At 39.0% G+C, this 12,459-nt stretch overlaps 2 protein-coding genes and 1 non-coding gene across 3 annotated transcripts; 1 reads left to right on the top strand and 2 right to left on the bottom strand.

Moving 5' to 3' along the window:
* Positions 1–1,117: 1,117 nt before the first annotated feature.
* LOC117129067 lies at positions 1,118–1,224 on the bottom strand. The gene has a single exon (XR_004452637.1). It is a non-coding gene; the product is annotated as a small nucleolar RNA R71 (small nucleolar RNA).
* Positions 1,225–7,046: 5,822 nt separating this feature from the next.
* LOC103841351 (rop guanine nucleotide exchange factor 13-like) lies at positions 7,047–9,929 on the top strand. Its single transcript, XM_018658024.2, has 5 exons — positions 7,047–7,748; positions 8,053–8,399; positions 8,487–8,759; positions 8,872–9,198; positions 9,282–9,929. The coding sequence occupies exons 1-5, from the start codon at positions 7,382–7,384 to the stop codon at positions 9,687–9,689; spliced, it is 1,722 nt and encodes a 573-aa protein (XP_018513540.1). The 5' UTR covers positions 7,047–7,381; the 3' UTR covers positions 9,690–9,929.
* LOC103840210 (photosystem I reaction center subunit VI-1, chloroplastic) lies at positions 9,715–10,661 on the bottom strand. The gene is made up of 3 exons (XM_009116699.3): positions 10,401–10,661; positions 10,105–10,231; positions 9,715–10,014 (listed from the first exon to the last, which is right to left on the bottom strand). Exons 1-3 carry the CDS (start codon positions 10,529–10,531, stop codon positions 9,835–9,837), a joined length of 438 nt encoding a protein of 145 aa, XP_009114947.1. The 5' UTR covers positions 10,532–10,661; the 3' UTR covers positions 9,715–9,834.
* Between the last annotated feature and the right edge of the window lie 1,798 nt (positions 10,662–12,459).

Below are 12,459 nucleotides of genomic sequence, written 5' to 3'. Positions count from 1 at the left end.
TAGGCTTTTAGTATACTTTGCCAAAGACATTTGTTGTTAAAGATGCTAAGATAGCTAATAGACTTGTTAGTAATGATTGCTTTCATATTATTCAACCAAAGACATTTGATGTTTGAGATATGTTAGCAAATGAGCATTCATCTAGACATAGAGCTTGCTTAGAATTGTGTCTAGGCTTAAGGTTGATAGTTTGATTGATCATTTGCCATCCTTAGTTCGATACTTGATCACCCAAGGTCTAATCCCTATGCCCATGAGTTCTCTTTTCCCTTAGTCAAGAAAGTTTCATTCTGTTATTGCTTTCTAGTTTAGTAGTAGTTTAAAACCCATCTAAATCATCGGTTGCACTTAGATTAAGTGAGTACTTGCATTCTCAGTGCTTTGATATCCCTCAGAACTGGTTCGACAATCATTTATACTACAACATTTGTCTTAGGAGCCTTGAAAACTCCTAACATCAAATTGGCGCCGTTGCCAAATTCTGAGTAGATTTCAACATTGAGATTTAGTCACTTGCTTGAGACTAAGTCATTTTTATTTTCTTTTGTTACTGATTCTTCTTCACCTCCCTTTAATCTACAGGTATATGCACTTGAGGAGCAGGGGTCCATCAAACCTAGTTCCAATAGCTGCAGACATCAGAGCTTTAGAGAGAGAGTGTGCTAGAAATAGAAGAGAAGAAGAGCAACAGGCTCACTTGCAGAGATTGAGTACTGATATGGGAGACATACCTCAAAACCAACAGCGAGCAGCTCGACCCATTGGCACTTACGACCGCCCCAACATTCATGGTCATAGATTGGGAATCCGAGCACCCGCTGTGGCAGCCAACAACTTTGAGATCAAATCAGGACTCCTCAACGTGATCGAGAACAACAAGTATCATGGCTTGGCTCTAGAGGATCCATTTGATCACTTGGACAGGTTCGACAGCTACTGTGGGTTGTCAAAAACCAATGGTGTGTCCGAAGATGCCTTAAAGCTCAAGCTATTCCCTTTCTCTTTGGGGGATAAGGCACGTCAGTGGGAGAAGTCTCTACCCAGTGACTCCATCACTACTTGGGATGACAGCAAGAAAGCATTCTTGGAGAAGTTCTTCTCTACTTCAAGAACTGCTAAGCTGAGAAACGAGATTTCCAGCTTTCAACAGAAGAACTTGGAAGGCTTCAGTGAAGCCTGGGAGAGATTCAAGGGCTACCAAGCTCAATGCCCACACCATGGCTTTTCTAAAGAGAGCCTACTGAGCACATTCTACCGTGGTGCTCTTCCTAAGTACAGAGCCAGACTGGATACAGCTAGCAATGGGTTCTTCTTGGGGAGAACTGAGGAGGATGCAGAAGAACTGGTTGACAACATGGTAAAGAGTGATGCAGTCTACAGTGGAGACCACGACAGAGGCAGTAGAACAGATGATAAGCAGACGAGGAAAGAGATCAAAGCTTTGGAAGACAAGATCGACCTACTCATTGCTGAAAAAGCAACCCAAGAGCAGCTGAAGTTTGTTGGTAACTCCAAGCAGGAAGATCCACTTGCTGTCAATGAGGTTGAAGGTTTGGAAGGTCAAGAGGAGTTGTGTTTCATCAACAACAATGGTAGCTGGTACAAAAAGGAGCCCAACTTTCAGTACAACAACTACCAACAGAAATCCTATCCCAACAACCAACAGAGTGGCTATCCGCCAAGAAACAACCAGCAAGGCAGCTATCAGCCTCAGCAAAATCCCTCGTCTGGTTCCTCTGCTCCTCAAGAGAGCAGCACTGATACCTTACTGAAGCAAATCTTGGAGTCTCAGACTAGAAGTGAGAAGCAAGTTGGTTATGAGTTGAAGAACCTTCATTCCAAGATTGATGGGAGCTACAATGAGCTCAACAACAAATTCTCACACCTTGCTTCCACAGTCAGGAATTTAGAGAATCAATTTGCTTCCATGAACACTCACCAGAATCGCCAGCAAGGATCTCTACCTGGAAAGTCTGACCAAAATCCCAAGGAGGCCAAAGCTATCACCCTTAGGAGTGGTAAACAGTTACCTCCTAGAACCCTCACCAAGGATGCTGAGAAATTAGGTGAGGGGGTTGCCATCAACATAGATGATGAAGTGGTGATTGTTGATGAGAAGATCAATGACGAGATCTTGGAGAAGATAGTGGAAGCCAAAGTAAAGGAAAGGTTGGAGAGGAGAAGAAGACAGTAAAGGATGGTGAAGTTGTTACTCCAGCAAGTGAAAGTTCTTTTGTTCCTCCTCCCTATGAACCCAAACTTCCATTCCCTGGTAGATTCAAGAAGCAGCTGCTAGAGAAGTACAAGGCTCTGTTTGAGAAACAAATGAGTGAAGCTCAGGTGCAATGCCCATCATCGATGCTTTCATGTTGATTCCTCAATACAGCAAGTTCTTGAAAGATGCTGTAGCTGCAAAGAAGAAGGAGATGGAAGGCATGATGATTCTTACCCATGAGTGCAGTGCCATCATCCAGAGGCTTGATGTTCCAGAGAAGTTAGAGGATCCAGGAAGCTTCACACTACCTTGTGCTCTTGGACCTATGGTATTTGAGAAGTGCTCTGCGATTTGGGAGCTAGTGTCAGCTTGATGCCTTTGTCTGTTGCAAAGAAGCTTGGATTCACTCAGTACAAGAAGTGTAGACTCTCTCTGGTGTTAGCTGATCGTTCAGTGAAGTATCCTGTGGGCATCTTAGAGGACCTCCCTGTGAAGATTGGAAGGTATGAGATACCTACAGATTTTGTGGTGCTTGAGATGGGTGAGGAGGCTCAAGATCCATTGATTCTAGGAAGGCCATTCTTAGCTACAGCAGGAGCTATTGTTAATGTGAAGGAGGGCACGATTGATCTCCATTTGGGTAAAGAGAACATCCTCCACTTTGACATCAAGAGGAAAATGAGGAAACCAACTGTGTTCGGGCAAGCCTTCTACATTGAAGAGATGGGCACTCCTGCTGATGAGCACCTTGAAGAGTTACCACCTGAGGACGACGAGGAGGGAGCATCTCCCTCTACTCATTCCCTATAGAAGGTAACCCACCACACTCCCTTGTATATACCATTTCATTTTTGCATATTAGTCTTCTTTTCGGTATCTCTCTCTCTACTTGACGACACAGAGACTGTGTCACTCAAGTTTGGGGGAGGTACCAAGTATTTGATCATGTTTGCTTTGATGTTGTTTCATTGAGTCATGCATGGCATACCTATTTGCATAGATAAAAAAAAAAAAAATCATTTAGTTTGCATCATTTGCATTTTTAGGAGAGTCTAGAGCATATAGGTTGCATTCACTTGCATTGGGAGCAATGATTTGAATGCCTTGTAAAGAACACTACGTTGCACTTGACTAGCTTTTGCACCTCTCAAAAAGACTTGTATGTTTCGAGCCTTGAAAACTCTTCCTGAAACTTGTTGATTGCTGAAACTCAGTCTTTGAAGCCAACTACAACTTATTTGAACTGAACGAACTTAATGCTTCTTGCTCATGGTCCCTTGTGTACTGAGTCATGGCTATACACACTTGAGTTGTCACATCTTTTATACCAATCTTTTTTGACAAACTCTAGTGGTAGACCACTCCCAAAACCTTTTCCTCCTTTTAAGCTTTCATTGTTTGATGAGTGAGGCCTTTTTCGGAAAGTCTTACATGTGCATAATGTTGAGAGTATCGGGAACGACAATGCTTGATCTTCATTCTTGCTAGATTGGACACTCTATTGTCTAGCTATAGGTGGGGGTGAGTGTTGTGATTATGATTTGGGAGAAATGAAAAAGGAAAAGAATAGACTCTTTGTGCTTAAGTGAATTGTTTTATTGGGACCAGTATAGAAGCCTCTAGCTCAAGTTTTGAAAAGTCTTGGCCCCCAGCCTAAAAAAAAAAAAAAAAAAAAAAAAAAGGAAAAAGAAAAACGAAAAAAAAGAGAAAAGAAAAAAAAAGAAAAAGAAAAGAAAAAGGGGGCTAGCAAAGTTGTTAGGAGCTAAGAAATGTTTTGAGGTTGTGAAAAATCCCTTGTAGATTTCAAAGAAAAGAGTTGATGTTTTAGATCTTTTGGTGAGAGATGTGAGTTGGGTTTGATATTGAGAAATGATTGTGTAATTGTATGTTTGGGAAAAGGGTAGAACAATGGAGATTGAGCATTGTATGCATGAGTTGATCCCTTTCTTAGATATATTATGTGCAATGTCAAGGCTACTTGTTTCGAGAGTAAACCACCTTAAAGATCATATGTTTTGAATCTCTTGAATCACTTGAATAAAAGCCTTCCCTTACCCAACCAAATGACTTGGACCAACTGACCATTTGCAAGAATTCACCTGATGTTTTGTGCTTAATGAATGTGAGAGTTGGTTGATTTGAATGTGTGGATGCTTGATGATGAGTGTAAGAACAAAAAGAGTTAAGATAGGCCTAGAGAAGCTAGAGTGTAATAAGAGAGTGTGCTAGTTGTGTTTCTTTTGGCTATGTGCTCCCACCTTCAACCTCTCTCCCTATGAGTTCTAGAAAGTTCACTTGTGGACAAGTAAAAGAACAAGTTTGGGGGAGTTGATATCTTGCATATTTGCATTGTTTTACACATTCATTCATAAACATTTTCATCATATAGATTAGGATTTAGACATGTTTAGGTTGCATTTTGCATACATGAGTCTCTATTAGGTACTGGAGTACCACATGAGGTTATTTGGAGCTCGAAAGAGGTAAAAAGGTGACCATTGGACGAACCGAGCATGGGAGCGACCTCCCGGAGCGACACCACGAAGTCGCTGTGTCCCACTTCTCAGAGCGACCTAGCTAGAGCGACCCCGTGAAGTCGCTCGCCATATTCATCCCGTAGGAAGCCCAGAGCGACTTGCCCAGAGCGACGCACCGAGGTCGCTCGCATCTCACACCCCTTTCGGAGCGACCTCCCAAAGCGACACCCCGAGGTCGCTCGCGTCTTTATGGAGAGACGACACGAAGCGAAGCCTGGAGCGACCTCTCAGAGCGACCTACCAAGGTCGCTCCCGATCCAGAGCGACCCGTTGGAGCGACACACCAAAGTCGCTCGCGGCCTCTCGCCCGGAGACACCAAAAATCGGCCCTGGAGCGACTTCCCGGAGCGACACCTGCAAGTCGCTCCGCGTTATTTTGCTGCCGAAAATCATGATTTCTTAAGGGCCTTTTTGCAATTTATTTTGGACGTTTTGCACTTGGAAAAACCTATGTTTTAAACATCTTTTGTAGCCACCTGTGGCAGATTATCTTTTATCTTTTGATCTATTGAGAAATACACAAGAATCTCTTGGATTTTGATTGTTATGTTCTTGTGTTATTGTTGATTTCTTATCTATTTCTCTACATGATTAATCTGAAATCCAACATGGGTTTAAGAGGAATCATGGAGATTAGTGAGTAATCACCTTTTGAATTCATGGGTTAGGGAGATTAAGGGTGATTAGGTTAGTTCTAGGATGTTTTAGTGTAGATCATTCTTGTTCCTTGCTAGTAGAGTATTCATAATGCATCTTCTGAGTTGGCCACTCAAAAGTTGATCAATAGACATTTCCCACCCAAAAGGTGTTTGATGAAATGCTTGAGACAACTCTCCTAGGCTTTTAGTATACTTTGCCAAAGACATTTGTTGTTAAAGATGCTAAGATAGCTAATAGACTTGTTAGTAATGATTGCTTTCATATTATTCAACCAAAGACATTTGATGTTTGAGATATGTTAGCAAATGAGCATTCATCTAGACATAGAGCTTGCTTAGAATTGTGTCTAGGCTTAAGGTTGATAGTTTGATTGATCATTTGCCATCCTTAGTTCGATACTTGATCACCCAAGATCTAATCCCTATGCCCATGAGTTCTCTTTTCCCTTAGTCAAGAAAGTTTCATTCTGTTATTGCTTTCTAGTTTAGTAGTAGTTTAAAACCCATCTAAATCATCGGTTGCACTTAGATTAAGTGAGTACTTGCATTCTCAGTGCTTTGATATCCCTCAGAACTGGTTCGACAATCATTTATACTACAACATTTGTCTTATGAGCCTTGAAAACTCCTAACATCATAAAACACAGACAAAAGCTTTGCTCACCATCTTAGCACGTTCTAACGCTTTCACAAGCTCAGAGAGCACATCAGGGAGAACACTAGTAACATACACGTTGCCAACCAGACCCTGTATCGTTTCTATACATTTCCCCGTAAAGCCTAGCTTCTTCAAGCCCATTTGAAAAACTGAAGGATTGAACGTACTAGTCAATGGTCTAGTTTGAGTTTGAGAACCTCTAAAGCTTTATCAGCGTCAGGTCCCGATTTGAATACTTTGAGTATTCTTATGAATCTCTCCGCTGAGGGACTGTTTCTTGATACTTTACACGTCTATTGTGAGGGTTTCTCTGATTCCTCAGCGTTTGGAACGATAAACATCTGAACAATCTCACTTTTTAAACCGTAAACGATCAGTCTCGAGAAGGCGTGAGAATGAGGTAATGTGTAGATTATTTACCTCACTGGAGTGAGTTATTGACAAAATAAAAATTCACATGACACTTCTAGTCAAACTTGTGTTAACGTCTTGGAATGTCGTGTGAAATTTTCTTTTGTTAGATCATTATGTCTTATGTGTTTGTAAAGAAATTTTTTAGTTAAATGAGATACAGAAATAAAACAGTCCATGACAATTATAATGTTTATACCAACATTCTGTTTAAGTATAGTTTTGAAAAGATATTGGTGGTTAGTGATAAATGAAAAGATGTACATGTGATTTTGTACTGGATATTGTAGTCGGTGAGTGGTTGTTTGTGTATGAGAAGAGCTGGATATTATTAAACTTGTGTACATGTGGATATTGTAAACGACGTACACATAGATAACGTTAGAAACATGGACGAACACAGACATTTATGGACGTTTTTTTTTTGGTAAACTTTATGGACGTTATTAGTATATATATGTGTACATCATCAAATCTTTATTTATACACGTAACTAGAATGTACGTGTGTTAGAGTGATTATAAATAATCATTTGTGATTACAGCTTGTAAATAGTAAAGTAAAGCTTTCTGTCTTTCTAAATGTAAAACACAGCATCTTAAAATATAAATGGTAGGAAATTTGTTAGTTTCTTCTTGAATATAAACTTCAATCCTATATCTGTTTATATAACTGTAATGATACATCTATCCATGGAATTTTCAGACAACAAATCGGTTAGTTAGTTTGATAATTCAACGAGGTAAAAAACAGAGAAAATGCAGCATCAAACAGAAGTCAAAGACTCAAAATGCTATTCTGGATTTGCCATGCACTTGCGTATATTATTTCTCTTACCACACGGTTTTAAGAGTTTGTTCTCTTACAACAACATCAAACAACTCTTTCTGTTTTGTTCTTGATGTCTCACCCGCCTAAAAACTCGTCTTTGTTACAAGAAGAAAAAACAGAGAGATTGAAAAACAGAGAACCTCTCCTTAGATTTAAGAAAATCGTGGAAAGGGTGAGAGCTGGTGAGGAAGAAGAAGAAAGCAATAAGTTCATGATGTTCGATATCGAGAGCATGAAGGATCAAAACTCATCTTCACGGCAAATCAAGAAATGGAACTCTGATTATGCCTTGAGACTTGAAGATCCAGACATTGATGATGAAACTGTTTTCAAGAAAACTGCAACCTTGAGCGTCCTGCCAACGTTACCGCCTCTGGTTAAGGACAAGACCACTCAGATGTCTGAAGCAACTGATGAAGAATTACAAGAAGAAGCAGGCAAGGGAGCTAATATAATGAAAGCGTTATCTTGAGTTTTCTTGTGTAGTACGTTAGGGTTGTGATGATAGATTTTGTAGATAATATTTTGTCTTAGATTCATGAGACATCTTGAGGCTTATTATTCGATTTCAAACTATTATACTTAATTGAAGTTATTGTTACATGGTGATGTCTCGTGTGTCGAAAGCTAGGGCTATAACGAGAGAGTTATATTGAGTTTTCTTGTGTAGTACGTTAGGGTTGTGATGATAGATTTCATTAGAGAAAATTCACGTACTCACATTATATGCATTTGTTACAGAAAAGGAACAGATGAAAGAAAGGTTTGCGAAACTTCTTCTAGGAGAAGACATGTCAGGAGGAGGCGAAGGCGTGTCATCAGCACTGGCATTATCAAACGCAATCACAAATCTTTCAGCTTCTGCGTTTGGTGAGCAACGGCGTTTAGAGCCAATCTCTGAGGATAGAAAAGAACGGTGGAGAAGAGAAATAGGATGGCTTCTCTCTGTTACTGATCATATAGTTGAGTTCTCTCCAACACAACAAACAAACAAAGATGGTTCTTCAATAGAGGTGATGACTACGAGACAGAGAGGAGATCTTGTCTCCAACATCCCTGCTCTTAAGAAACTCGATGTGATGCTCACTGTAAGTCAAACACACATATACTTAAACTTTGCTTCTTGAATTTGCATCAACAACATCTAAGCTTGTAAAATTTCACAAACTCTGCAGGATTGTCTTCATAGTTTCAAGGATCAGGATGAGTTTTATTACATCACAACTGATTCTCCTGAATCTTTAACTAGTAACTCGACCAGGAATGATGATAAATGGTGGCTTCCAACAGTGAAAGTTCCACCAACAGGCTTATCTGAAACGTCCAAAACGTTTCTACTGAGTCAGAAAGAGTGTGTGAGCCAAGTTCTTGAATCCGCAATGGCCATAAACGCTGAAGTCTTGTCTCAAATGGAGATCCCTGAGAGCTACATCGACTCGCTTCCTAAGGTTTAAAACCCTAAACCCTAAACCCTAACCCTAAACACTTTTCTCCGAGACTAGCTCTCCCTTTTGATTATTTATTCTTATCAGTGTATTCTTCTTGTTGTTGTCTTTACAGAAAGGGAGAGTTAGTCTTGGAGACACAATCTACAGAATGTTAACACTAGACATGTTTGATGCAGAGCAGTTCCTTCTTGAGATGGATTTAACATCAGAGCACAAGATACTCGAACTAAAGAACAAAATCGAAGCTTCGGTTGTGATATGGAAGAGAAAGATAGTGCAGAAAGACAACAAGTCATCGTCTCCATTTAGTACCAATCTGAGTATGGAGAAGAGACAACTACTAGAAGAAAGAGCAGCAACGATCTTGTTTCTTCTCAAGCAAGTTTTCCCAGGGATATCTCAATCCACACTTGACATCAGCAAGATACAATTCAACAAAGTAAACAATCACGAAAAAACTATATAAAATTAAACATTATTTACTTGTTTGTGTCCTGTCTTAAAAAATATGTTAAATTGCAGGATATAGGGTTAGCTATATTGGAGAGTTATTCAAGAGTTCTTGAAAGCTTGGCGCACACGGTACTGTCAAGAATAGAAGATGTTCTTGAAGCTGATCAGCTAACACAGGAATCTGAAGTTGCGGTTTGTAAGAGAGATATAGTGAAGGAAGCAGAGAGTCCTAAGAAGGAAGAAGGAAAGGACTTTTGTCTTTTGGAGGAGAGACCTAAAAAGAGCAAATCTACCATTTCACTGTCACAGGTAATGCAATGGAACATGGAAGACCATGAGCAACCGAAGAAAGAAAAGAACGAAACACCACGCAAGAAACTGTTGACCAGAGTGTCAAGCATGATCAACAAGAAGACTAGTTCTTATCTTGAATCTCTTGGAACAACAAAAAGTCCAAAGGCATGGAGATACTCTTGAGAAAATAATATTTATTTTGTAAAGCTAGGGAAAGAAAAACGGTTTAAATGTAACAGAGAAACAGAATATACATACAATAATTTAAAGAGTTAAAAAGCATTGAGAAATGTTTATGGGAAGGTAACAAACATTGCATGAATCTAAATCAGAGTTTGCCGCGAGGACCGAGCTTAGGCTTCTCCTGAGGACCTCTCTTGATGGGAAGAACATCGCCGGTGGATGAAGCGCTGACATAAGTAAGCAAAGATCCTCCTCCAAGAATCAAGAACTTGAGGAGCAATCCTCTCTTTGTGAATGGTGCAGCGAATGTCTCAAAAAACTTGCTCTACAAGTAAGCAAAGAGGAAGAGTATATCTTTCACAATAGTATTGTTTGAAGTATAAAAATCTATGTCAAGTTTTTGAGATGGATAAACCTGAAGAGGGTTGTAAGGAGAAGGAGCATCAGATCCGTATAGATCCCATTGACCAGTTGTGTTTCCCAAATCTTCTAAGTCAAAGTAGACACTTTTGTCTCCATACTTGGCCACCACGGCATCAGACCTAGTAAAGATGAAGAACAACCTCAAGCTAATTGATTACAAGGGAGGAAACTACCATAATTATTATATTTTATCATTTATCATTTTCATCACGAGATACTTCAAATTGTTAGTGTGGTTAAGTAGCATTTTAACTTAAATTAATAGATAAATAAAGAGCTTTTGATTACCTGACGGATTTGGGTTTGATGCTTAGGCTGGAAGGTTTGAAGGAGAGCTTGGCCCCGGCGAGTGAGCTGCCGCCGAGGCCGTTGACGGCGGCAGATGGTTTCACGGCGGCGACGGTTGCAAGAGACGCCATGAGCTTCGTTCACTAATCTTCTTTTGTGTAAGAATGAGTGGAGTTTGTTTGATCTTCTTCTGACACGAGGCAGACTGCAATCTTCTCTTGAAGATATGCTTAGGCCAATTAGGAAATACCACGTGGAATCTAGTCAGATGAGACTATCTTCTGTGGTTCTAAATGACTTCTTGTTTGTCAGTTGTTACATGTTGGAAGCGACTTTAAAATTTTGTCCGTATGAGGTTTTGTTTTCGGTCCCTTCTTATATAATTGTTTAGGAAAAATGCTCAAATGCATTTTAGAGTTACGAAAAACCCAGCCGACCGCAAGTTCTATTAACCGCCGCCTCTATAGGTGTTATCAGGCTTGGGTGTTATATACTTCTTTTTTTTTGGTGTTATATACTATTAACCGCCGCCTCTATAGGTGTTATCAGGCTTGGGTGTTATATACTTTTTTCCCCCAATAACTTAAATCTCGAGAAAATATTATAAATAGCTCACTTTAGACACAAAAAAATAATTAAATAATTGTGTGTCAAACTTGGCTTCCATCAGTGGTTTAGTAGACGGCAAAATACATTTCGTTTCCTATATTTTATGATAATACTAGTTGTGGAAAAGAGCTATTTACTTCATATGAAAGTAACAACTCTAATGATCTAAGGGATACAGTTTCCCTAATAGGTCTTTCGATTACAGAACATATAGAACACAAATCAACTCCCACTAAAAGACAACTTAAAAAAAGCTATTGATGCACTTGGCTCGTTTTTTTTGTCAACTGATGCACTTCGCCAAATATTTTCTCTCGCAAAATCATTCAGTTTTCTTTAAATTTTTTTTTAATACTTTCATGATTTTTTTTTTTTGAAACCATATCTTTTCAGAGTATTTATTATTTATTTTGCAGTTAAAAAGACGACGAGAGGTGGGGTCCCCAAAAACTGAATGAGAGGGCAAGATTCCATGATAGTGGGGATCTAAATTGACCCCTCAAACATGGGAGAGCCATACAAAGAGGGAAGAGAAGAGACGTCTTCTTGTTGGAGTTTGTCACGTGACGGAATCTATTGGAATCCACAGCTAAATGTCACTACGCTCTGTCGTTTTCGAACGTGAAATAGAAAATCACGGAGAATCCGACCCTGTGGTTCTGTGGAGAGAGAGACTGAGAGATGTGACTATCCACCAATAAATTAAAACATATTTAGACACAAATCCTGCGGTGTATAACCATTCCCCATGCATATAGGATCCTGCTAATTGCTAGCAAGTGCATGCTACGAGTACTCTCCAACTGCACCGCTAGCCAAATGATGATGTTCAATACTAATTTTAATAAAAGTACTTTTGGTTTTATAATATATTTAAAATTGATTTATGAAATCGAATGTAAAACTAACATATATATTCATAGTACTAACTTTCATCTAATATTTCTAAAATGAAAGTTTCAAAATATAATTTTTTTAAAAAAGGGTTTGCTAAGTCTCAGAATATAATTCATAATTGGTTTATTATGATCGTGCAATCTTGAAATTGTGGACCAAAATAAAGATGGACAGAAGATGTGTACACAGTATTAGAAGCTGTAGCTTCCGACCCTAGAAAAATATTTATATTTTTGGCCGTATTTAACGTTTTTCTCCATTAGTCTAGTTGGTAAAACCATCACAAAAGTCTCTTCGAGGTTAAAGGGTTCGAACTTCTTAGGCCATTTTTAAGCATTTTTCTTTAAAATTTATTAATAAATAGACCCATATTTTATTGTTGGCTTCCAACCCTGACTTTTGTAGGGCCGGGTCTGTGTGTACATATAGTTTCAAAAAAGTGTACATATGAATTTATATTTAATAAACATGATATTTTAATTTTCTGAGAAATACTAAACTATCATGTGAACAACTGTAACATATATTTTATTGCTACATATGAACTGCAAAA

Source organism: Brassica rapa, chromosome A01, assembly GCF_000309985.2.
Source record: "Brassica rapa cultivar Chiifu-401-42 chromosome A01, CAAS_Brap_v3.01, whole genome shotgun sequence".
NCBI lineage: Eukaryota > Viridiplantae > Streptophyta > Magnoliopsida > Brassicales > Brassicaceae > Brassica > Brassica rapa.
The sequence above is the reverse complement of the archived record's forward strand: the minus strand, read 5'-3'. Positions and strand labels throughout refer to the sequence as shown.